Here is a 27,759-nt window from a genome sequence, read left to right as displayed (position 1 = left end):
TTTTATTAATTTTGATGTCTATTCCATGTTTCCTTCCCATTCTGTGCGGAAAGTTTTCTGCATGTGGGGTCCACCAAAAGCAGGGTTTCTTTCCTCACTTACATAGCAACCAAACAACGGAAGCTCACATTTCCATAAACTTTCCATCCTCTCTACAATCTATCCACTCTCTTTCCCTTGAAACAAACAGGCCCTTAGGGTTCCCTAAAGAGACCAGGGTTGTTGGTGTTTGCAGAAAGACTTTTTTCCCTCTTTTTTATTTGGTATCTGTTCTATCTATCCACGCCATTCATTGGATAACTTTTAGTCTATGGTAGTACGTACCAAATTGCACACATTCCAATATCATGTCGTTTTATTTTAACAAAAATCATTTTTTTCTTGGTTTATTAAGTCCAAACTATTTAGAATTTGATAAAATGAAGGGAACATTACCTCAAAAAAGGAAGAAAAAAAAATGGAACATATATAATTGAAAATATGGATATTAGTAACACTTATGTCAAATTGAAAATATGAATTTGATAAGGACCTCAAATTATAAAATGTGAGAGTGATGGCAGGTTGTGTGAATTTGATAAACTTGAAACAAACACACCCTTATTTTTTTCGGTAGGAGTCTTCGTAGCAAGTAACTTGCATTTGCCTTGCATTACCTTGATGGAAAAAGAAAGGAATAAACCTTGCACTGTAGTATAAAATTGTGTTTCGTTTTCAAATAAAAATATATGCTTTTTCTATAAAGAAATATAAAGAGAAGTATGCTTTCACGTGATATAGTACGATTTTATATCTTACTAGTAATTAATCTTCTAGAAACTTAATTTAAAACTAGCTGGCTCATGTAAAATTTAAATCATCATGTGAAGATATTATCAACTTTTTTAGAAAATAATCAACAAAACTATTTGTTCTGAAAGAAGAGATCAAAAGAAGCGAGCTGAGTTGTGAAAAGTTGATTGATTAAAAGCTCAAGTTGAATGAGACATAAAAGTGAAACCAATAGTCAAGGGCTTGGAAATAGGAAAAAGAAGCTATGAAAAAGATGAAGAGGGTGTGTCTGGTTGCAAGAAGAAAATAAGAAGAGAGAAAGAGGTGAGAGAGCAAGAGAAGAGAGAAAGAGGTGCAAAATAGGGTAGATTTAAGGTATTGTTTGGTACAGGTGAGAGAGAAGAGAAATAGAGAAGAGAGAATTGTTAATTATTTTTAAAAGTACAAAAATATCCTTGAAAAAATCCTCTCATCAAATTATTTTATTTTTATTTTAATTCAATTAATTAATTGAAATGCCTCAATGATTAAACTGAATTTATTTTAATTTTACTTAATTATAATTTAATCAATAAAATAATTAATAGTTTATTAATATTAATTAAATGAATCTAAGAAGAAAAAAAAGTCACATGATGATGTAATAACAACAACATAGGCATGTTGCACATCAGAAATTAAAGAGTAAAAAGGTAAAAATACTAAAATGAGCAACTTCTCTAGACTTTCTCTGCTGTTTTGGAGAGTAGAAAAAACATGTAGGCCCCATCAGTGGCGGAGCCCTTCATGGGTTGGGTGGGCTACGGCCCACCTGGAAAAATTAAAAAATCAACGATTATAGATCTATTTTGCGAGATTTTATGCAATTTTGTGTTGGTTTTATGTTTTGGTTGATCCAAATTCCTGCAAAGTGGTGTAGTGGCCCACCCGAAAATTTAAATAATTCAACTATAGGTCTATTTTGCGAGATTTTATACAATTTTATGTCGGTTTTAGGTTTTGGTTGATCCAAATTCCTGCAAATTGGTGTAGTGGCCCACCCGAAAATTTTAAATAATTCAATTATAGGTCTAATTTGCGAGACTTTAAACAATTTTTCAATAGTTAATTTTAGTGGCCCACCCTGACATTTTTTTCTGGCTCCGCCACTGGGCCCCATCTCAGATTTGTCTCTCTTCTCTCTTTCATGTGTGTGCCAAACAAGAGAAAATGCTAATTTCTCTCCTATTTCTCTCTTTGATGTCTCTCTCTTCAGCATTTCTCTTCTACCAAACAAAGTAGAGAAGAGTTAGGGTAAAAAGGACGTATTATGATTATCCATGCCTAAAGAGAAGCACATGGGTGCAACTGAACAACCTTGTTACGTGTCACTTCCCCTAATGGCTTCAAAGGGACCACACCCTCTATCTATATTACATGTGTTGCTTTCTTATTCATCTGTAGCCGCCACACTTGACAATGATAAATTCCAATTTGATAGGTTTAAAAAGAATTGTTTTTACAATCATAGGTTTAAAAATTTATACAAGTAACAATGCAATAAAAAATAAATGGGTTTGTTAAAACATCATGTATTTTTATGAGAAAAATCCAAACATGCACCTAGATGACAATGGCCACACTCAATTTCCAATATTCCAAATTTGCATTGATCATTGTATCCATTTTTCTCACTGACATTTTACATCTATGGATGTGAAGAAGACTTACTTAATATGGTTAAAAGTGTTTTCCCCTTGGACACTAAACCCTAAACCCTAAACCCTAAACACTTTAAAACTTGCTAGAAAATATGACCCATTGAGAAGTACACCCAATATGATATGAGGAATGGATTCAAAGAACCTATGTCAAGAAAAAAAGTTTGAAAGTGAGATGTGAATATATATATCAAATGCTTTAGCCATGCGGGGCACTGATTGTGATGTTTTTTTTTTTAATTTATATCCAAGAGCTCACATCGTTTTCTAGCCAAAAGTGAAAATGGATATGTTTTGGCATTTTCCATTTGTAGGGGTGAAACTTGGTATTATGTTTTTGGTGTGTAAAATAGGCTTACATACTTTAAGTAAATTAAGATAAGATATGGTGAGATAGCAAAGTAGCATATGATATGCTTTGTTTAGTTAATTAAATATACATAAATATGTGGTAATTAATACTAAAGGATAAGGATGAGGATATCGTAGAGCTAGGTCAGCAGTGAAATAGAGAGTGATTAACTCTTAAGTTATTATGCTTGCAATTGAAGTTAATTTTGGGAGTAATCAATTTGACATATTTTAATTGTTTTAATGGAGAATGAATAATAAAATATGGTAGAGAACATGCTCGTGACACGGGCTAGATTCCTTTTTGTTATGCTTTTGAGTTGTTTGTCAAGCTAATAATCTTAACTTTAACTAAACTAATCAATAAAATCAAAACATAAATGAGGCTTAATTAAACAAGTGGGTGTCATGTTTATTCCAACACATCCAACTCTTGTTTCCCATCTTCCAACTTTCATTTAGTTTAATGAGGTATCGTAATCAAGATTTTTAGTCATACCACCCTGGCTAATCAAAGTGCAACATTAATAAATAATTCCTATGATTATGATATATTTAACACACAGAGTATATTTGGATGCACCTCCTCGTGATGAACCAATAACAACGAACTATATAGTACAGTATGATTTAATTTCCTTCTTGTTGATGGATGTTGCTTTGTGGTAGGGAGAGTCAAAAGTGTTTTTAGATACATATAAAATTTATTTTCACATGTTTGGATGGCGTGAATTAAAATTAATTATCTTTAGATTTAATTCAAACTTAAAGTTAGAACTTGTAGATTTTGACTCTAAACATAATTTATACAGTTAAATTTTTTAATCGCAGAACCAAACACATTCAACAAATAAACAATACTCAATGGATCCACCTTTATGAATCGAGCTCATTCGAATGGGACGCTTAATGAAACTCCAATACACATGACCCATATGTAGCAATTTTTATGAGCAAACACTCTCTACCACCTCAACATCACAGATCTTATAAAGAATGTCGACCTAAAATCAAAAGAACAACTATAATAGGCCTCCCAACCCCAGAACTGGTTCTATCATTCAAACACTAAATTACTTGCTCGTAAATAATTAATGCATATACTCTATTTATATATAAAAGCCTCAATATTATTAGCCCAACACATGGATGCGTTGGCCTTTCCATGGATTACAATTGCATGGATAATGATATTGTGAAAATGATAGCTGCATTTTATTTGTGTTGTCTGCGTCACACACAGTAAACTTCCTTGTTTCCCTCCTTCCACACCAATCCCTTTCACACTAACACTAGCCATGCATGAATAAAATATTACTCCTATGTACTTAATTTAATCTCAGTAGCTAGCTATACCATTTTCTTTGTAAGATGCATGGTTATGAACGAGTAAAGCCTCTACTATTTCTTTCATTCTTTATACTAGTACTAGTATTTTACTATAAATGGTTAACCTATAGGCCTAGTTTTCAATAACCCCTAAACTGCGCCGCAATTTGGGACATATATATCTAGCTTAGCTCTAACTTCAAGGATGAGGGAGTAGAGTGGCTCACACACCCCACGAAATACAAACCAATCAATCCAAAGCGCATGCACCAAGGCAATGTCATTAGTTCCTTGCCAAATAAAAAGAGATACAGTATGAAATTAAAATGAAAAGATGAAATTTAGTTTGTGGTTGAGATATAACAATTGAGAGAATTTTAATAGAGAGAATTCATTACCCCATCAATCAACTAAACCCAATGACAACTTCATCGATTAATTTGGTCGCCTAAGTCTTTAGCACACTACATACCATACCATAACATGGATTTATCATAATCCCATTGAATCGTGACTAGATAAGCCAATATGGATCGTTAATACCATATATAAGGCTAACGTATCAATCTACTCACAGGTGTCGTTTCAGGACAGTTGTTCAGATAAGGGTTAAAGAACCCAAAAACCCTAAACCCTCACCTAAACTAATGGCTTTTCTACCATAAAAACATCACATATTAGGCACATTCTTACTTGGTTAAGATGAAAATAGGTCAGAATGATTCATGTAAGCTTATGCTCTAGTCTACGTCAAGTTTAAATAAGCTCTTTTAGTATAGATAAGGGTAAGACTTTTTAAAAGGTTAATTCTCGTTAGGCTCTTAAAAATGTTATACCATGCTAAAAAAATGTACGTATGGTATTAGATTAGACTCAAATTGGACATTTTAAAAGTTGGTCGAGCAGTCTTGCGAATCCTAGCATATTTTCAATCCAAACTTAATTAGTGTGGTTACTTAATATGGTTTGACCATAAATTAATTATGCTTATATTTCGGTTTACCAAAAGATGGTAAATACATTTACGCATTCAAAAATAATTTTGATTGCAACCTTAGTTTATAAAAACTACTTTTTTATGAATGCTTTTAAGCATAAATTATTTTACATATAATTCACTTTTGACCTAAATATATTTTACAAAATTCATTAAGTAATCAATTACCACATAACCTAGCATATTACCTAGTCGCGAAAGAAGAGGAAATGACATCAAGAAAGAGTCAAGATTTTCATTGGAAGACAAAGCCAAAGCTAGTCCCTTTCATAAAAAAAAAGCAACAAATCTCCACGTACAGCTAAATCAAAATCTTCGAGAGTGTTGTATATAATTAATAATCAAAGATTCTATCTACTTGATTTAATTTTGTTTTTTAATACCTTAATGATAATTAATTAATTGTTCCTATTAAACAAGGAGCTAATGTCCGAAACGTGGCAGGTGGAATAGTGGGTATGTGTCCTTCCTTCGTCCTTCAGTTCCATTTTTTTTCACTCTCTTTAAGGGATTCCAAGCTGGCTTGTCTTTCATTCCGTAAACTGTCACTGGCCTATGCACATGGATGCCACTGATTTTGTTGCTATCTTTTCTCTAGTTTCTTTTTCTTTTCTTATATGTTGAGCTGAAAACCAATACATTTCATAATAACATTGGGTACTAATTGAGTTAATCAAAGAAAATTTAATGTGTTATACAAAAATGAGACATGTGATAGGCATAAAATATGTGACATGTGTCCATTGATCAAGTAGATATGGAAATGGAATCTTGGGACCAAAGAAGATCATTGCCTAGCTAGCTAGATTCATCCCTCAGGTGTCCTTTGATCCTACAACAACCATCAAGATTTCTTTGATCCTACTCTTTCCCTCTACTTTTTAATTTTTAATTTTTACTTTAAACTTTGTGGAATGCATTGCTTTGTTATTCTTAGCACCTTTTGATGATACGTGGGTCAACAAAAGTTTAACACCTTTGATGATGGGAAATAATATTTTTACAACTATATTATGATGATTTTTTAACAATTTTTTCTATTATACTTGCATTATGTTTTTTTTTTCTCTTTCTCTCTATTGTTTTTGATCAATAAGAAGAAATAAAAAGAGGATTATCATAAAAGTTGTTGAAAAATAGTTGTACAAATATCAATACTCTTTGATAATATGTAGGACAACCAATTAATTGATTGGGAAATATTTGTAATTAGTAATTGGATATGGATGAAAGAATCTTATCTCTTATTATAGTTTTCACTTTTCGCTTCACTTAGAAAAAATAATTTGGGTTAGCTAGTAGGTTGAAAATGAATCGAATCGAACATGTATTTATTAATGTCAAATTTGTGTATTGGCATGTGTGACGTGCTCAATTACGACATGTATTTAAAAATGGATGGAATTTCTTAGTTATGAATTGCACTGCACTCTTGTATGATTTTAAATATTAGGCTTAAATGTCATCTTTTCAAAAATTGACATTTATGACGTTTCAACATTTATTATATATATTTTTGCTGAATAGTTATTCGGTGTGGTTTAATAAGCGTTGTCACATCATAAATGAATAAGCCATGTCATATAAATTGCCACAAAAATGAGATAAGGGACCAAAATTAAAAAGAAAAAAATAAAGGAAAATAGAAGGACAAAAAACCAGTTTTTTAAATAGAGAACCAAAACTTTATTTTGTTTAAAACAGGGAGATCAAAAGTGTAATTATGTCTAAATATTAAGGTAAATAAGGATTATCAATTGGCGCATTTCTTAATTAATTCACTTACCTTACTTTGTGTGACGAAATGATAAAAACAAATTATCTACGAAACAAGTTTGCTTAAAAGTAAATTATGTAAGGCTTTATCTTCTATGTTATAATATGCATGCAGTCGACGGTTTAAATTTAAGGAAACACAAAGGGAGATATGTAGGTGAATTCGGCTATGAAGGATAAGGCTCAATATCGATGATGCGGTGCCTAAATATGTTCATTCTAGTACCAGTATAACTTGCATTTAATGTAAAATATGTATATGAAACTATATTGAATGCCCCATCTGATAAACCTTTACACAAGAAAGGCAGTGACAGGCCAATTCCCCACCTAAGGGGATTTGGGGACTTTTACCACTTCTGATCCATTAACATGCCTTAGCCATGAGAGACTTGTACAATTATGTTTTGTGGTTTCTGAATGTGTAATAAAAAGCTACAATAATCTCTAGGGCCGACTTTAAGCATAGGTTAGGGGTGCGGCGACTTAGGGGCCCAGGTTGGCAGGTGGCCCTAATTTTTTATAGAGGGTTGTGTATATAGCAAAGCTAAGGTTATAGATGTGGTGTATATAGCAAATTGAAATCATGACCTTGGCCCAACGTGTAAAAACAGAAGAAAAAAAACTAGAAGATTTCTTTTAGCCCCCCCCCCCCCCCCCCCCCAAAAAAAAAAAAAAAAAAAAAGAAATCTCTTTAGGTCCCTTAAAAGTACGAAATTGTTGTTAATAACACGTTTTGTAGATTACTACCGGATGTTTATTTTAAAAATTTAAATTTTGTACATCTGCTAGATAACTACCAAATGTTTATTTGAAAATCCCCATTTTATATCTCAAGTAGATAACTACCCGATGTTCATTTTAAGATTTTTTATTTTGTACATCCGGCAGATAACTACAGGAATACTCATTATATAAACCAACTTACAGTTCTTAAGCAGTTATTTCTTATTTTGTACTGAACTCGAATATGCTTCTAAACCTTGCGATTTTTGAACGATGTTTTTGCATTTTCATCACAATAAATAGAACAAATAGCGCCAAACGTCACGCAATTGTGATCAATTAGCAGGTTTTATGGTGGAGTAGATAATTGGACAGTGAGGGTTCGACGTTTCCGTGGGATAAGTGGGTTGATATTGGTTGTTCGGTTAGGTAATCATAGTGAAATGGTGGAGGAAGTGAGTTAGTGGAGAGATGCGAGAAAATGAGAGAGAAAGTTTGGATGATCTCAGTGTTATGTAAAACAAAAGGTTAAATGGGCAATAATCTTGTAGTTATCTATCGGAGGTACAAAAATGGAATTTTAAAAATGAACATCCGGTAGTTATCTACCGGAGGTAGATAATGGAAATTTTTAAAATGAACATTAGTTATCTATTGGATGTACAAAATAGTTTTTTTTTTTTTTTTTAAATGAACATCTGGTAGTTATCTACAAAACGTGTTATTAAGAGCAATTCTGTAATGTTAAGGTTTCTACAAAATAGTTATTAAATGAAACCAAGAACAAGTTTTGAAACCAGTCAAAATTTGAAGCATAGTGAACGTAGTTCTCCAAAAATAGTAGAAACTTTTTTTACTTTTCAAAAGAAACAAAATTCTTCATTAGTAAAAAAACACATTTTTACAAAACATAACTAAACACCTAGGAACTTTAAAGAAATGAAGAAGATCTCTACTCCTCCAACAAGACTACCGTGCTTTTGCTACCTATCTACATCTCACTATTTAGGAACCAGTTCCTACCAAAGTAGAATGATACATGCATGCATATATGTCCAAAAATATGAACATGGGAATTGGAAGGAGATTCATAATTTCATAGCAAGTAATCTTCTAATTTATGCGCATACCCTTTTCTTGAATATACAAGCAAGGTTGACAATTTCAGTTCGTCTTATTTGCTTCGTCATGCTGTCCTGCTGCTTATTTTCATTTCCTTTCTGAGATAATCTGACTGCGACGTCAACTGTCCAATTAAACATATCCCTAGCTAGTGTCTGTTAGACCGCGCAAAACAGTGGCAGAATATGAGGGACTGGATACTAGTCTATTGAGTAATATCAGAATTTTCCACATGAGAAATGTCCTGAATACAAATTGTTCCAAATGAGTTAGAGAAATCAAAGAGACTGACTTAATCGCGATGCTCACATGTGAAACTGTTTAATGGGCTGTGGTTTACAAACTTATAGTCGAATTCAAATCAGTCAAGGATTCGTGCAAGATATAAAACCAAGATAACTCAAAATAATCTGTGTTGAATATCAATTACATTGTGATAATTGATAAAGAGGATGAAATTAAAGGTCTTAAAACAGGTGCAGCTTCAACAACCACTATTTTGGCCCCAATAGCATAAAAGTTACAAAAACTTTAACTAACTTTTATATAATAAAAAGTAGCTTGAACTCACGTTTCAAATCGCAGTGTATTATGGACTGACTATGGACTACATTCTCTTGCCAAAACAAGGTCTCAACCTTCAGTCCAATGCATTTTAAGGTATTAATTAATTTGAGTGACACTATTCATTCAGCATACGTGAATTACTACTTACTAGACTATAGTGAATCTAAAATGATATTTTTGATTCCACAGTTCCTTGTACATGAAATAAAACACAAAATGGTACTCCACCATTACATGAAATATAACTTGGGCGTTTCTATTAAATGAGCCAAAATTCTTAGTTTTATGATGGTGAGAACCGAGAAGAAAGCTAAATCAATCAACTTTCTTGATGTTAATGTTGACATTATTGCTCAAAAGGCAAAGGTATTCAATGATTTCAATATGTAATGAAGCTACAAATTGCATCAAGCTAATATGTAATGTTACAAGATGGCTCAATATGGAAATGGCTAAAAATTCACCTTGGGTTTTTTTAAATAAAAGACCGTGAAATTAACAATTCATCTTTGAAATTATTATAGGATTTATTTCATATAGCTATAATTATTTTCAATATAAATTAAGAATAACCACTTATAACTCCCCTCAACCCATATTGTAAGTAGGGTGGCAAAACAGATCAAGTCCCGTTTAACTCACTATTTTAGATAGTTTGAGCCGAGGTTTTGAACTCAATTCTATTAAATTGGCCCATCATATTTAACTTATTAAAAAAGTGGGGCAAGAATGGAGTATGACATGTTGGACCGCAAACTAGTTTTAAATGAAAATTGATATTTCAAAAAAAAAAATGAAAATTGTTATTTTTTTATTGAGAAATTATGTGAATTAAACACAAAATTGTGCGTTACTCTTAATTATTTTGTTAGAGTTTGTTTTAGGTTAGGTTGGAGACGGGTCTTTTCATCATTTCAAAACCCCACATTGTGACGTCACCCATCATTCCTTCATCCCAAAAACCCAACTCTCACTTCTCAAATTCTAAACAAGAAGAAAAAAAAATCACATTCCAAAAACTCTTCACGGTTTCACATTTCACATTCCCAATTCTCTCTCATAATGGGAAAAGGAGGAGGTTGTGTTCCGAGCAAGAAAAAAATCCCACCGGTAACAGAAACAGAACAATCTCCGCCTCGAACCACCGCAACTGAATCCAACGACTCCGATTCAATCCAAGAAACACAGTTACCATTACAGCCAACCGTCGCAAATCTCAAAATCTTCATCGTCTACTACTCAATGTACGGCCACGTAGAATCCTTAGCAAAGAGGATAAAGCAAGGCGTGGACGCTATCGAAGGTGTGGTAGGGGTTTTATACAGAGTACCTGAGACATTGTCGAATGAGGTTTTGAACATGATGAAAGCGCCGGTGAAAGATGAAACGATTCCGGTGATATCGCCGGAGATGCTGATAGAGGCGGATGGTGTTTTGTTTGGGTTTCCGACTAGGTATGGGTCTATGGCGGCGCAGATGAAGGCGTTTTTTGATTCTACTGGGAGTTTGTGGCAGGGGCAGAAGCTTGCCGGAAAACCCGCTGGGTTGTTCGTTAGTACTGGGACTCAAGGGGGTGGTCAAGAAACTACTGCGTAAGTGTCTCTTCCTTATGAATTTGATACTGGAATTTGGTTTGTTAGTGTTAGTTAAATTGCTTTGAATGTGATTAATTTAATTTAATTAACATTAGTAGTATGTGCACGTGATTAATTTAACACTAGTAGCAGGTATAAAGATTTTGTCATTTTGATGCCTTACCTTCGAGCTAGTTGTTGCTATATACTATGAAGCATTATCACGATGAAGCACTAACACAGACACCGGACATGTTGACACCGGTAATAGTATTAAAACATGTAATATTGAATGTAACTGGATGTGAAGTCTTGGTGCTATATGGGTTATATAGAACTTGATTTTGTTTTGAATAGTGTGAAGGTGATCGTTTTGAAATTGTGTTTGCTTGAATAGCTAGCTTACTTTTGCATTAGATGAAAGATTGGTTTTGATGTCCAAGACATTGTATGAATTGTATACATCATAATTCATAGTGTAGATCTTGAAATATGAAAATGTCTTGTGGAATTGGCTGGACATTTGTAATGAACATAGGCTTTTCAAGTGATTTTGTTAAACATGTATGTAATGTATGGTCTGTAGTCCTAGCATTTATATTCAGAGGTATGTGTTTAGCACTGTTTCTTGTGTTCTTATAAGATGGATTTAGCAAGGCTTGTTTTCAATTTTTACACTGCATATCATTTTTGTTTTTCAGTTGGTAAAAGAGGGAATTAGGATTCTTATTTATTTTTGTATTGCCTACTCCTAGTATGATCCCATGGGATGTTTGTTTTCAAGATGAGTGGTGTGTAAGAAACATCTTTACTTGCAACATAGAAAATTGCTTAGCCTTGGTTTGTTCCCGCAGTATCACCATTTGGTGAATAGAAGCTTGGATTTCCTGCTTCTTAAACCCGTGGTGATTTCCACATCAGGACACAGGATTCCTGCCAAAACGTGGAACCAAACAATTAGCTCCGTAAGTTATATATGATATGTGATGTTTCTGGTCAAGTGTTGTCAATCGAGGATTGGGGGGAAATAGGAGATTGTTAAAATTCCGCTACACAGTAGTGTTATAGCGCTACAATAGCCGCTATTTGACAACATCTTGTACTAAATAGCGTATTGTGGAACAATAGCGGTTTGTCCAAATTCCGCTCCACTAAGGTATAGCGCCACTACCGCTATTTAACAACTCTATTATGGTCTTAGTTAATGGGGAACTTTCTTTTAACTGATGATTAGTGAGCAAACGAAAGTTCCAATGTATTCTTGAGTTTATGTGAGTTGCATATTATTGATGGTTCATATTCACACCTAGATTATCAATCTAGTGAATTTTCAGTTATCATGTGTGGATAATATCAAAAATGGTTATATAAAGCTCCTGGTAGTATGCAAAGCTTATTAAGTGATGACCACAGTTGGCCAACAATTTTTTTTATTAAAGTTTTCCGGAAAATAAGTGCAAAAAGATTTCACTTTACTCTTTTGATGGATTACATTGACATGTTAATTGGAAGCTCTTGTAGACATGCAAATGAAGTTGTATTTGAGGAATGTGTTTGATTGAACTATTGAAGTGCATGTCTGCTGCTTGGAGTCCACATTTTTTACTCTTCTAGGATGAAGGATTTACTTTAGAGGGAAAAGTAAAAGTTGTAACCCTTAATTTTGACGTGGACTATTATACATGTACATGTTCAACTATTATTCATTTCTTGTATGAAAGATTAAAAAATCATCGTAATCCTCTTTCTATTTATTTCTTTAACATTGCAATTTCTACATAAAAAAATTCAATGTTCCTTATGGATAAAATATATAATCAGATGGAGCTACATTGAAATTCCCTGTGAAATCAGCATGGAATATAACCACTGCAGTTTTTTTTATAATTTCTTGCTATTTTTATCTAAAGTGAATCATCAATTTAGAGAAGTAAATTCCTTGAAATATAATGAGTATCGTATGTTCTCTGCTAATTCTAACAAAGATATTATTTCACTCCACCATGGAAATTAGAATGCTCTCTTCAGTAATAGCGCTCAAAAACATTATCAAATACTTATTTTTGTGCTTTTCATTGCAGTTGGACAGCGATCACTCAGCTGGCACATCAAGGAATGCTGTTTGTACCTATTGGGTATACATTTGGACCCGGAATGTTCATTGTGGATTCCATTAGAGGTGGTTCTCCATATGGTGCGGGAGTGTTTGCAGGTGATGGCTCAAGAGAGGCCAGTGAAACAGAGCTGGCACTAGCTGAACATCAGGGCAAGTATATGGCTGGCATAGTCAAGCGGCTTGCCAAGTCCTGATGCTCTTTTCTTGATATCATTCTATTATTGTTTGTCATCTGTGTGATATGTTTTTTCTTTTCTTTGCTGTCAAATTGATTCTGGCTTTTTTTTTCCATTGTATTGTGACGAGGAAAGACAGTTCTGTTGCATGCTGTCAGTGGCAATTTTGATGGGGATAGGGATATCCTCATGTTCTATAGGTCTGCGATGTTCTGGATGTTGTACATGTTCCTAAATATACATCAAATAGTAATGTGAATTTGTGTATCTTCATATCCACGTTTTTTTTTTCTTTCGGTAAAGACGAGGGCCAAAGGCTCAAACCAAACTACAGATGAACTCTCCTGGTGGTAGTTAAACCCATAACATCCTTGAGGAGGTGACTGTACCCAGTGCAGTATCTTGAAGCACTTACAGAAATTTGCATTGCCGTTTGCATGAGTAAGTCTCACCTCCCACTGTTTGTGAAGCCAGGATTGTATGAACTGAATCATACTCCCATATTGATGGTGATGACAACATACATGCAAAATTCAAATAGATTACTTGATATGTGAGAATCAGCTTCAATCTGGATTCAAATTGTGTGTAGTCACGGGTTGTATATGCATGTATCTCGGCTTCCGATCAAGATCGGATGGTCCAAATTTGAAGCTCGATATTTTACAAACTGAAAAAAAAAAAAAAAAAAAAAAAAAAAAAATCATACTTCAAAAATGCAAAAATATCATACAACTCTTTTTTTTAGGAATCATACAACAATCTATAAGTTCATATTGTGCTTCCATAGACAATCATAAATTTATAGCTTCAATATGTTTTTTATGCTAAAAAATATGGTCTCCTTTTTATTTTGGTTCCGCAAAAACAATTTTTTTTAAGGATTGTTCCTCAAAAACATTTGTTTCATTTTTTTTTTTTCAGGCTTAATACATCTCCCGATCCCTTAACTTATTTTATTTTTTCAGTTTGATCCTTAACTCGTTATCTACTTTGATTCTCACAATTAGTTTTTTGATGGATAATATTTTTAATATGATTATAACCGTTAGATTGAAGGTCCATAGTATATTACAGTGATCCACACATATCTATTTTTTTTTTCCTTCTCTTCTTCTCCTTTCCTGTTCTTCCTCCTGATCTTAATCATCTTCAACATTGTACATATAAAACTCAAAAAATTTCTTCATCACAATTAGCAACAACATCAACCTTTTCATAACCATAATCACCTAGATCTCAATTTCAACAACAACAACCTCAAAATCATAATCTTCATCAATCACTTTCTTATCTTCCATATTCATCAATAACAATAATAACCCAAAGTTGTATTCTTGTAAGATAGGAGAAATTAGAAAGCAAAACTCAAAAAAAATTCCTATCACTCTCTCTACGTTATCTTCTTCTTCTTCCATCACTAGTTGATAACCATGAAAAGGGAAACCCATTTCGCCAGATTTTACTCTTTCCTTGGCATGGCACTATAATAAATTGAAAGAAAGCAATATCATCATTCAAATGAAACTACACCTCAGTTATTTAAATGAAGCATACCTATCGGAAGGTTTCCTTCCCGTTAACAATTCCATAAGCAATACGCCAATACCCCAAAGGAAAATGCATCTCTCCTTCATATCCTTCAACATAATCATCATACTAACCCAGGAAAAACAACAACCCAGCAAAAATAATCACCATTTTAATGTTTTTTCTCTGTTTGACCCCCTAATAGATCCTGTTCATACTCAGATTCATTCACAATAACACCTCAGATTCAGATTCAGACTTCAAAGGAAGAAACGAAGCAAAAAGAGAAGGAAGGCGAGAGATAGGGGTTTTGGCTTAAGTGGTTTTTCTTTTCTTTTCTTTATACATGGTTTAAGTTTGTGTTTTGGAAGTTTGAAGAAATAAAAAATAAAAGTTTATTGATTTATTTAGGATTTTTTTTGAGATTATGGTTCTGGTAGTAATTTTTTTTTAGGAATGATTATGTTGATGAAGATGAAGAAGAAGATGGGAGAAGATGATAAAGAAAGGTGAGAAAAATATTAGGTGATGGTAGTTTACAATAAAATACAGTAGACCCTACATCATCCAACAAACCTCTTTTAAAGAAAAAATCAAAAGGTTGAAATTTAAAAATTTAATAAGGTCTATGGTGGACCACCTTTAAATATGATTCACCTTAGACATTTGATGTTAAAAATTGACGGAAAGGAATAAAACAGTAAATGGCAGTAGACTTATGGAACCATATTGACACACTTAATAATTAAGGGATTAAACTAAGAAAATAAAATAAATTAAGGGATAAGAGGATATATTAAGCCTTCTTTTAAAGAACATTTGTTTCATCTAGTTTTCTCAATTATGGAAATATGTTCGGTCTCTATATCTAACTTTTATCATTGTACTATTGAAAGAAATCCAAATCACTTATTTCTTCATAAGATGTAAAGAAATTATTTCAGATAATAACATGTATGCCAAAATTTGTTGAGATGATCACGCCATCCATTTTTTCACATCAATATTTTTACCTATACTTTTAATCAAAATAATATTAATCAAGACAAAATTTTATTTATTATCCGTAACTTATACTCCACCTATTAATGCAATAAAAAGAACAGATATATATATTTTTATTAATATTTTTTATATTAAATATTGAAACAATTATTATTTTTTATTGGATTATCTAAAAAGAAAAACTCAATAGATGGTAGTTTTTTTTTAAGGACAGTGGATGGTGTAACAGCCTGATTTTTAGCTAGATTTATTTTAATTACTTTTATTATGTGTTTGTGTGTGGTTATTTGTGCTTGTGTGTATTTAATTGTCATCGGATGCATTTACGTGGATTACCGTATTATAAGGGTATTTTAGTCATTTGGCGGGTAAGGGTAACATGGTAATTTTGGTGAGAATTATTTTAATAATTAATGAGAACTCTTATTTTACTAAGTTACTAGTGTAGTGATTAGTTTTTACCGTTAGTGACCGTTGATTATATTTTACCGTTATTAATTAAAATATCGTTTGGAGTGTAGTAATATTTTTGGTTTGAATAGAAATAGGTTAAGCCCACTAGAAACTAAGTTAAGCCCATTAGTGGAGATAACACTAGGGTTGTGTTAGAAGAATCAATTCATTCATTTCACAAAAATATTTCTAGAGAGAGAGGTAGAGAGAGAAAGAGGTGAAGAGAAGAGCAAAAGGGTTTTGGAAAGAAGAGCTTTAGGAATCAAGTGGGTGACTTAGGAGCTGAATTGAAGCAAGAGTTTGGGTTAATCTTCTTCTAAGGTAAGGGGGTTAGTTATTATCATAATCATGTACAATTTTTGCATTTTCTCATGTTGTATGAAAATGGGTTGATGAACAATTATTGCTAAATTCGTGCTCTTGCTGTGATGTTATTTTCTTGTGCATGAATCGATGGTTATGGTATGTTTGTGGGTGAAATTACATGTTTCAAAGTATGTATAAATGTTAAGTTATGAAATTATACTTCATTGATGAAATTTGATATGTTTTGATTGAAATGAGATGTAATTCATATTCCATTGATGTTGTTATTGTTAACTGATGCTGTTGTGAGTGAATCATGACTTGGATATACTTAATTATGGATTGATGATGAGAAATGAGATGTTGTTGTTGTTTTGAGAAAATGGGTCAATGATGATTTTGTTTAAAATGATGTTTGATTCAAGTTTGTATATGGAATTGAGTGTCTTTTCATGTCTATAAACATTTAAACACACTTTGGGATCGAATTTAGGTATTGGGAAGTCAAAAATTGGGATTTTGGGGTGAAAATACTTTTGCTTACTATCCTAACTCGCCATGGCGAGTTGGGGGCGAGTGGACACTGTGTCAACTCGCCCTGGCGAGTGATTCACTCGCGAGGCGAGCTTCACAGTGACAGCACCCCCTGTTTCGCGTTCTTGCATCTTTTTCACCTATTTCTGTTTTGAATTGGACTTTGGTGTAAACATGAAAGTTGTAGATAATTTTATTAGCTTTCTAATGGCTTTGGTTTGACGTCCAAATGATTTTTAGAACTTGAGATATGATCAAATTAATACACATGAGTCATGTGGATTTTTGTGAAAACTTATCATAAATGTTTTCTTTATAAACCGTGAAACTTTCCAAACTTGGTAATGGGTTAATGAGGTAATTAGAGTGAATAATTGAATATGCATGTATATGTTTGAAGTATGATGTTTATCATGAGATATGTATGCTATCTTACTTAGAATGTAAGGAATGCTTGAATAGTGAAACTATATGTGATAGTTGATGTTTAATGGTTATATGTTGAATATGATATTTATCATGAGATGTTGTTTTTCCCTATTACTTGGAATATGAGAATTGTTTGGAATGGTGAAACTATATGATATAGTTGATGTTGAATGACATTGTTGATTATTGATAATCATGTTGATGGGTGATGGTGAATACTATGATTTATTTGTGTATGGGCATGTTTTCTTGATAATGCAATGTTGTGGAGATAATCAATATAATTGGGTGTCGTCCTATATATTGAGTTGAGATTGTGAATTGTTGTCGCATTATCGAGTCCTTATACATGTCCATGCATCATAGTCGAGATGAAATGATGTTTTATTCATTATTGGGCTCCGGCCTAGCAGAGATCTTTTAGGATCTAGTTTTAGGGCTTCGGCCTGGCAGAGATCTTTTGAGATCTGGATACGATGTTTTATTCGTTATAGGGCTTCGGCCTGACAGAGATCTTTTGAGATCTGGATTTGGGTGACGACCTTTTTGGAGATTCGGTACCACATGCATTATGTGTCAATAAGTGCATATCATAGCATGAGTCCTATGTGAAATGGGTGATTGGTGATGAATTGAGATGAATGAATGTTGATAATGATTGCTCAATGATTGATGTTTGTGAATGAATGTTTATGATTGGATAATTACTCATGCGATTGATATATGTTGATAGGAGCTATCAAGTTGTGATATAAGTATTTATGCATGACTATTATTATTCAAGTGCATGATATTATTTGATTTAATTGTTATCTGGATTATGATAATGTAATGCTTACCCCCAGTGGTTTTAACCACCTACTTGCCTGTATGGGTGAGTAGACGTTGTGCAGGAGTAGTCTCGGTGAGTCTTTGCTTGGGATATCGGGAGCTTCCTCCGATATCGGTGTCGTGTCGGCTCTGATCTAGGCTTGTCGTGTCGGTCTAGATTAGGTTGTTTATATTTTCCTTTGGATTATTATTTTGTTGATGACTACCCGTATGTTTGGGTTTTGAGATTTATCTTTATGATTTATTTGCTCATGGCATGTATATATTTGATCACTCTGATTTATATTCCGCTGCGACTGTTGAAGTTTATATACATGTCTATCGGTTTTTGAATTTTGAATATGACGTAATCTCTATTTCTTGAATAAATGTATTATTCGCATGTTTAATTGCTTTAATAGAAATAGGAGCGTTACAGATGGTAGTTCTATTTCATCAAATAGACTTGATGTGGGTAAAAACATCTGCACATTATAAAGTTTATTTTTAGTAAACATAAATAATAAATATATAAGACTCGTTAGTTAAGGATTAAGAAAATTTATTTCGTTATTCAATAATTTATAAAATATTTGCCCAAAAAACCTGTTCTAAAAAAATTGTTTGTTTTGATACAACTATAAAAAAAAGATAATTTAGTTTATTTAAATCTTAAGATATATTGTAACCAAAAAAAAAAACACTTAAGATATACCAAAGTTATAGGAAATTTGAAACTAACTATATCTTTTTTTTTTGTGTACATTACTAACAAAAGAAAACAGAAAACAACAAAAAGAGGAGATGGGGAACTATGCTCTCAAGAACATGGTTCCTAAAACATCTATCCTAAGAATCGAACTAACTATATCTTTAGTTAAATACTTTTTTCTACAAACTTCTCCTTAATGATCTAGACTTATTTCCAAATTTAAATTGAAAGCCACACAACTTAAACTAAAGTAAGACTTATTTGATTTTTTTTTTTTTTTGAGTAAGACTTATTTGAATCTATGAAAAATAGTTTATAGGCATTAATAAGATTTTATGTTAATCTTCTTCAAAAAAAAAGATTTTATGTTAATCATAAGTTTTTTACTAACAAAAAATTATCTTTATAAACAATTTTTCATAGAATATCTTGACAAACATAGTAATAAATAAAAAGTTATTTTCTTTCCACCGAATGAAATAAAAGAAAATAACAATCAAATCAAATTAAGTTTTGTTTCAAAAAAAAAAAATATTTATATACTGTGTAATTGGGTGGAACAAAATCGATTGGTTAAAATGAAAAGATAAAATCTAAGTATTAAAAAAAGATATATTATTAAAAAAAAAAAAAAATGTTTTTGTAACTGATACACCTGGAATAGTGGAAGTACATGTAACAACCAAATACTAGAATCTATATATCTCTTTAAGAGCATGTCATCAAACATCACTTGTCATCATTTGTAACACAAACTCGAAAATCATTAGTTCAGCGGTGAGACTTCTGAAGCAAAACAAAAAAAATAAAAATGGCAGACACACTCTCTGCTTTGCGTTCTTTGATGTCTTCTCACTCTCCACCTCTTCATGCCTTAGTTGTTCCTTCTGAAGATTATCACCAGGTTAATTTAATTAATTTAGTTAATTTATTACTCAATCATCAATTTTCGTTATCTTTTCAATTATTAATTCTTTCTTCTAATCTGATCTTTATTTTATGCGATGATAATTGTTGTAATTTGCAGAGTGAATATGTATCTGCACGTGACAAGCGTCGTGCATTTGTTTCTGGATTCACTGGAAGTGCTGGTTAGTTTCAATTCAATCCATAAAGTTTATGATGCCTTTTGTTTTGTTTTTGTATCATATATTAATTTAGGGTTTAGAGAATTGATTTGCTGACCAAGGTAATATTTGTTTCAATTTTAAGGTTTCTCTGGTTTTTTGGCTTCAGCAGTTATAAATTATTGCAAATAATATAATAATATTAGAAATTAATAACCATAGATTCAAACTATTTGTATATTCATGTAGTTTATCCTTATTAATTTATCTTATAAATAAATATAAGCTGTATGCATAGTACATGTCTATATGTACGTAATATTTTAATTTTTTATGAATCTAAATTTTATGATATAATAGCAAACTACTAACCAACTCTAACAACCTGATATAATATAACCACTTGATTGATGATAAGCTGATATGCTTATAGTTATATCAGACTCGTAACGATTACTTATATTCCTATGAAGCACAAACATACATACATATACTGTCATGTCAACACTGATAATAATTTGAGAAAATGACAGTTCAAACTTCAATGTAATCACATGCGTCGGTGTTGTGCCGGTGTCCGATACCGACACATATCAGATACCAAACATGCTTTCGATCAAAAGTTTCGGCGCTATAGAACTTATTACAAACTATGTTAGCGATACCTTATTATTGCTGATACTCACTCAAGCTATTCAAAAAAATTATTTTCTAAACCTTTTATCAACTAGGTATTAGAATACACATAGTCCTGATTTTGCTTTGTCTGTTAGCTCGAACGATCAACTAGCTGCGGACATCTTTATTCATTTGATATGTACTTCATGATCCATCTTAAGAGGGAATATATGGGAGAGCAGTAGAAATGTATAATTAGATTCATGTAGCTGTTGTTTGATGTATGTAGGATGTAGCGTCATTATTACCTAAAACGTAAATTAGGTTTATATTTATTTCTAGAGATATATGAATGTGTAATTGTTGAGTTCTATTCATTCAAGCAATTCAGAAAAAAGAATTCATTAAAATTCTTCAAACCTTTCTCAAGTTGAATAATTGGTTTCCGTGAAAGTAATTCATGTTTCTATAAGTTTGAAAATGAATTAGGCTTTGGTTGCTAGAGTATCATAGTGTGACTAGTCAGTAATTAATATCAGCCTCATATCTGATTCATTCTCAGTGGTTCCTATGGAATGCATCCACCGTTAGTGTTAATGGATATAAGATGAATTGTGAATCTGGTCTCATATTTTTCTTTCTTGTTTTTCATTTTCTTATTAAAATGGCATTCAGGTTTGGCACTTATAACAAAGGATGAAGCACTTCTTTGGACCGATGGACGTTATTTTCTGCAGGCTGAACAACAACTTAGTGATCAGTGGAAGCTAATGCGTCTAGCTGAAGATCCTGCTGTAGATATCTGGATGGCTGATGTGAGAGTTTAGAAAAGCTTTTAATTTTTTTATTTTTATTATGTATGCTATTTCTAAATATCAACACTAAAGATAAAATTTAGGAGATGATGTTGTTCATGGCATTGTTGATATGTTGTCCACAAATAGGTTCTCCTTGTTTAGGTGCTGACCACGGTTTTTGTGCTTGCTTTATTGTTAAAAAATTATAGATAAAACAAGAAATAAAAATATGTCAAAAACATGCGAAATTATATGTCAAAATAGGGATAAAACTTAAAACTATTAGAAATTTCAAAAGCAAATGATATCGACGTGAAGACAATGTTTTGAATTAGTCTTGCCTCATCCATGAAATGCTGCTGAGCGGTCTATTTTCTATTTATCTCATGTTTATAACTGTGATTTTTTTTTTTTTTGTATGGGATGTTTGTACTGATAAGTCATTTCCATTTACTAGAACTTGCCAAAAGATGCAGCAATTGGGGTTGACCCCTGGTGCATTTCAATCGATACTGCTCAAAGATGGGAACGTGCTTTTGCCAAAAAACAGCAGAAGCTGGTCCAAACAACAAAGAATTTGGTTGATGAAGTATGGACAACACGCCCACCAGCAGAAATTAATGCTGCCGTTGTACAACCATTAAAGTTTGCAGGTCGCTCTGTCACAGATAAGTTGAAAGATTTGAGAAAAAAGCTTGCACAGGAGCATGCTCGAGGAATAGTTTTAACAGCACTCGACGAAGTGAGTGTATCCTCTTAACAGTTTGTACTTTGTGTTTCTTTCCCCTTACAGTTTTGTTTTTTAATTAGAGGATATTTTCTGCCTCAAACATTCACCCTTTTGATGCTATTTTTTTTTTCATTTTATTCGATGTCATCCAAATACAGGTTGCTTGGCTGTATAATATTCGTGGAAAAGATGTGGCATACTGTCCTGTTGTTCACGCATTTGCTATTGTGACATCCAATTCTGCCTTCATTTATGTGGACAAGCGAAAGGTGTCTATTGAGGTCAGTTTGAGTAGCCTCATTAGCTCCAAATTTGTTCCACCGACTGTCTGTCTTCCTTAGATATATAAGAATTATAGGCCTTTATTTAAAAATCTCCAATGCTAATTATCTGAATCCTATGGCTGTAAAAGTACCGGCAATAGAACTATAATATATTAAGTTACTATAAGTCTATACTGTGCTAAAACAATGATAAAAATTCTTCTGCCCTTGTATATGTATATAATGAGTAACAATGGTATAATTTGAACCAATGAAAACTTCATTTGTGGTTGAACTAAACTGAAGTTTATTTACTTGGGAAGATTAAGAATGATATATCGGCAGAGTATTACTTCGGTTAATGATCTCTGTATCTTCAGATTGGAAGATGCTACTTTGGTAACACAACTTATTGAAAATTGTGTTTTTTTCCAGGTTAAAACTCATTTAGAGGAGAATGGAATTGAAATTAAAGAGTATACAGAAGTAAGCTTAGATGCGGCATTTCTTGCGACTAATGAGCTTGATTCTGTGTCTACTGCCAAGGCTAGTCTAGCTGAAGTGACGAAGCAATCTGAAAACAGTGAAACCAATAAGAGTGTAAATGGTAAACATCAAACAGGAGAAAAGTGTAGCAACCTCATATGGGCTGATCCAGCTTCATGCTGTTATGCACTGTATTCCAAACTGAACCCTGATGCAGTTGTCTTGCAGCAATCTCCTCTGGCTCTCCCAAAAGCTTTAAAGGTTGTATTATGTATGCTTATGCTTATACTCCTTTATAAATGACATTTGATTGTTGGCAAAGTTGAGAAGTTAATGTGAAGTTTTCTCAAAATTACATTGCTTGATAGATTAGGATGCTCTAATTACATTGATACATATGGAAGACTGTATGAATGATGGCTGACAGTTTTTGACATCCCTTAAGTTTATTATCTTAGGAAATTGAGAAAAATATCTTAAAAATTAATTTGACGAGTACTTATCGTAAAAAAACATATTTATTTTGATTTTATCACATACAATTTCACTCACTTTTAATTTCTTTATTGCTTGTAGAACCCAGTGGAATTGGATGGGTTAAGAAAGGCCCATGTTCGGGATGGTGCGGCTGTTGTGCAATATCTTGTTTGGCTGGATAATAAGGTTTGCATTTGGATCTTGTGTCTCTAGATATATTTGATTTTTTGGATGAGAGCATTCAGTTTCTTTTCTCTCTATTATTATATTTTCCTTTGATTCGGCCATGTGATGAAGCAAGACATGTGGTGTCAATTAATGATACAAAATATTGGTGCAATGTGCAGATGCAGGATATTTATGGAGCATCTGGATACTTTTTGGAGGAGAACACCGTAAAAAAGGAGAAACCTTTGTAAGCATCCTCTCGTGACACTCTCTAATATGCTCTTTCAACACTTTATTATTGAGTGAAGTTCATGTGAGCTCTACTAATTCATAAGTGGGTCCAATCAAATTGAGAATGGGATCCTCATATTTTAGTTAGTCCAATGTAGACTTACCTAGGAAATAGGAGCAGTGATGAAAAAAATGCATTAGAGTTATTAGCATGGTTCATCCTCTCAATTACGAAATGTCCTAAACTCTAACATGAGTAATAATTTAATATCATATCACCTTGTGAAAATTAAGAAAAAACTGGCAAACTGGTTTCATTTGTTAGCCCGGGTTGGCATTTGTGACAGTGGAAAAAAAACTTCCCACTATAAATTTTTTCATGAATATTATCTTGCCTTCTATCAGAAGAATATTGTCTAGGTGAAACGAATAAGATTTATTTTTACCTTTCTTAATGGTGATGGCGATATTTTTTCTGATTCCTGAAAATGTTTGTACCCTTGGAAAATCTTTCATGTAATTAGCTCATTATGCATTTGCATCAGTAAAAGTTAAATCATAAAGTACACTCACAGAAGTTTTCAAACTATGGCAGGAAGTCCTTGAAATTGACTGAGGTGACTGTAAGTGACAAGCTTGAAGAATTTCGAGCATCAAAAGAGGTGAAGTCAACTAGACAATTAAGTATTCTTTTCGATAAGTTTTTTTTAGCAAAAAGATTGTCAAAGAAAAAGCACTTGTGGAGATGCCAAAGATTTTAGCCTCTGAAATAAGCATTTGAAAAAGCTGTTTCAATCTTTCCCAGAAAACTGAAAATTTATATTTTTTCAAAAGTCTGTTAAGCCCATTCTGTGCAAGTAGTGACCGACCTTGTCAGCTGTTGCATATAGTATTTCTGCAGACTCTGACCATACCATGCAGGAATCACACATTTTCAACTTCATTTTACGTTCATATTTCACCCCATTTTCTCAAGCATACTAGAATTGAAATTTGACTGCATTTGCTTAGTAATAGTATATATTATTTGAAGACAATAGAAATGAAGTTACAAGGAAAAATGTTTCTTTCAATATAAACTCAGAAATATGAATGCATGGAAGTCTATGTTCGATTCTAACTTTTTGTTTTCTAATCTGTTTTCAGCATTTCAGAGGATTGAGTTTCCCTACTATTTCTTCAGTAGGCCCAAATGCAGCTATTATTCATTATTCTCCACAAGCAGAAACATGTGCCGAGCTTGATCCAGACAAAATTTATCTTTTTGATTCTGGAGCCCAGGTCTGTCTAGTTTACGTTATTGAAAATTGCTGAAGCCTGTAGAGATTGTTAATACTAGTGAAACTTACTCTTTTGGTGTATGATATCCAGTTTTGTATATTGATAATTTGTTGTGTGTTTGTAGTATCTGGATGGGACAACTGATATTACACGAACAGTTCATTTCGGGAGACCTTCGGATCATGAAAAAGCATGTTATACAGCAGTATGTGCCTATATTTACCTTTTCTAATCATTTAATATCCAAGTTTTTTCACTCAATAGGAAGTGAGACTTTGATTTGGGGAACAAGTTTAGAAATTATTCTCCCATCCTTTTGGCTAGCAAGTCTTTTTTAACATCTAATATCTTGTAATACAAGTAAAGCTGCTACTAGCTTACCGGTCTGCAAACTGAGATCATACTTCATTTATTGTCCCGCATTCCCAATTTTATTTATTCTCTGAAGGGGATTTATGTTAAGTTACTTGATTTTCTGAACTTGGTGCAGGTCCTAAAGGGTCACATTGCTTTGGGAAATGCTAGATTTCCTAATGGAACAAATGGTATTACAACGTTCGACTCTTAGTGTCAAATTTTTTGGGCATAATTTGAGCTAGTGTCCATTTCAAATACGAGAACTTAGCTACTTTTTCCTTTTTCGAAAATTCTTGTAGGTCACCAACTTGATATTCTTTCTCGAATTCCTTTGTGGAACTATGGTCTTGATTATCGACACGGAACTGGTCACGGTATTGGGTCCTACCTGAATGTCCATGAAGGTATAGTTGAACTATCACAGTTTACCTATTCCTTATTTTGATTCTATTTTTCGATTTATTTTCCAATTTAATTCAAAATCAGAATTTAAATTAATATCACGTAACATGTGCAGGACCTCATTTAATCAGTTTCAGAATACGAAATGTACCATTGCAAGCTTCCATGACTGTAACAGACGGTTAGTATTATATATTGTTATAGCCTGTGCTGTGGCCTATGGGATTGGCACGCCATTTTTCTTTTTTCTTATTTCATTGTTCTGAATCATTTTTAATTTATTTTACTCGCAATTTAAAAGTCAACAAATGTTCGATTATACTTATATTTATTTGGTTTTGTTCATTGGAATTGGTTTTCAGAACCTGGTTACTATGAGGATGGAGCATTTGGGATAAGATTGGAGAATGTGCTTGTTATCAACGAGGCTGATACAAAATTTAATTTTGGCGATAAAGGTTACTTATCGTTTGAGCATATTACCTGGGTAAGTCCTAACCTGTGTATTAACTTTTGTTTAGTTGTTTTCTGTGGGATCTTTATTTTTTTAATAAATTCCGCTATGCTTTAGCGGTTTGTCCAAGTTCCGCTATGTTATAACATTAGTACTATTTTTAAGAATCAGCTGTCACTGACAATAGAATGTTGTTTCTCATGGTATTTCATAATTGTTCGATGTATCTCATCCAGGCACCATATCAAACAAAGTTGATTGACCTGAACCTTCTAAATCCAGAAGAGAAAAATTGGTTGAACTCCTATCATTCCAAGTGTAGAGATATTTTGGCTCCACATTTGGATGAAGCTGGAAATGCATGGTTGAAGAAAGCCACAGAACCTGTAGCTGTGTGAGCTGTGTTTTGAGTTGAAAATTTAATAAATTGCATTGTTTCAGAATAATATATGTGCTGTCTTCTGTATTCATATTCATATTATTTATATTTAATGTAATATAGATTTTAAATAACCTATTGGGATGACTATGCCTTCAAATTAGCATACAGCATGTACATTTAATCTGTTGCTCATTATTAAAGTGTTTGGCTGTTTGGATTTGCTAAAAAGAACGGAGGGGAATGGAACAGTGTCTATTCCACAATTTGACTACTTTATGATGGAGTGGAATAAATTTCTCATTACATTGTTTGGCTACTTTATTCCACTTTTACCCTTGTTTAAAAAAACTATTTTGTAGAATTAAAACATATTCTTTGATTTTTAAAATTGTAAGTCTTTGACACTGATCTTTGCTAATTATGATTAAAAATAATAAAGATAAAATTATAATTAAATTATAAAGTTAATCAAAGCAAGGATTTCATCTCATTCCTCCCAAATTGGGTGAAAACAAAAAAGAGGAAATCAATAGAATGTGATGTAACTAAATTCTACTCTATTTCATCTTACTTTAATACTCCCTCCGTCCCAAATTGTATGACGTTTTGGGCATTTCACACATATTAAGAAATGTAATTAATATTGTGTGGGAAAGAGATATTATGAGTTGTTTTACAAAATTATCCTTAATAAATGATATGGGAAAGATAAATGAAAGAATTGAAAAAAGAAAGAGTAATAAATAGTTAAGAATATAATAGGAAAAGTATAATTAATGTTTCATTGGTATTCTAAAGTGACATACAATTTGGGACAAATATTTTTTCTAAAGTGACATACAATTTGGGACGGATATTTAAATATAGATACCAATGAAGTTTGATTCAATTAATAAGAAGTTAACCTACCTACAAAATTGCGGGAAGCGTTCAATCTTCGAAGTCCAACTTAAATAAACTTTTTTCAATTAAAAAATTATATCCAAAGATGGGCACATAAGACCCATTCCATTTCATCCAACTCCAACAAACATGGGACCATTCACTTAATACCCCAAGGTT

General features: G+C 32.5%; 2 protein-coding genes across 2 annotated transcripts; both read left to right on the top strand.

Annotated features, from left to right (window-relative positions):
* The first annotated feature begins 10,231 nt into the window (after positions 1-10,231).
* Positions 10,232-13,484, top strand: LOC11410649 (probable NAD(P)H dehydrogenase (quinone) FQR1-like 2). Its single transcript, XM_003611895.4, has 2 exons — positions 10,232-10,931; positions 12,995-13,484. The coding sequence occupies exons 1-2, from the start codon at positions 10,402-10,404 to the stop codon at positions 13,221-13,223; spliced, it is 759 nt and encodes a 252-aa protein (XP_003611943.1). The 5' UTR covers positions 10,232-10,401; the 3' UTR covers positions 13,224-13,484.
* Positions 13,485-19,690: 6,206 nt separating this feature from the next.
* On the top strand, positions 19,691-26,925 carry LOC11416578 (aminopeptidase P1). The gene is made up of 16 exons (XM_003611892.4): positions 19,691-19,888; positions 20,012-20,075; positions 21,345-21,484; positions 21,924-22,208; positions 22,355-22,477; positions 22,895-23,206; positions 23,522-23,608; positions 23,770-23,837; positions 24,417-24,483; positions 24,968-25,102; positions 25,227-25,307; positions 25,593-25,647; positions 25,759-25,863; positions 25,977-26,042; positions 26,224-26,348; positions 26,552-26,925. Exons 1-16 carry the CDS (start codon positions 19,796-19,798, stop codon positions 26,711-26,713), a joined length of 1,968 nt encoding a protein of 655 aa, XP_003611940.1. The 5' UTR covers positions 19,691-19,795; the 3' UTR covers positions 26,714-26,925.
* The last annotated feature ends 834 nt before the right edge of the window (positions 26,926-27,759 follow it).

Source organism: Medicago truncatula, chromosome 5, assembly GCF_003473485.1.
Source record: "Medicago truncatula cultivar Jemalong A17 chromosome 5, MtrunA17r5.0-ANR, whole genome shotgun sequence".
Lineage (NCBI taxonomy): Eukaryota > Viridiplantae > Streptophyta > Magnoliopsida > Fabales > Fabaceae > Medicago > Medicago truncatula.
This window is presented reverse-complemented; position numbering and strand designations above follow the sequence as displayed.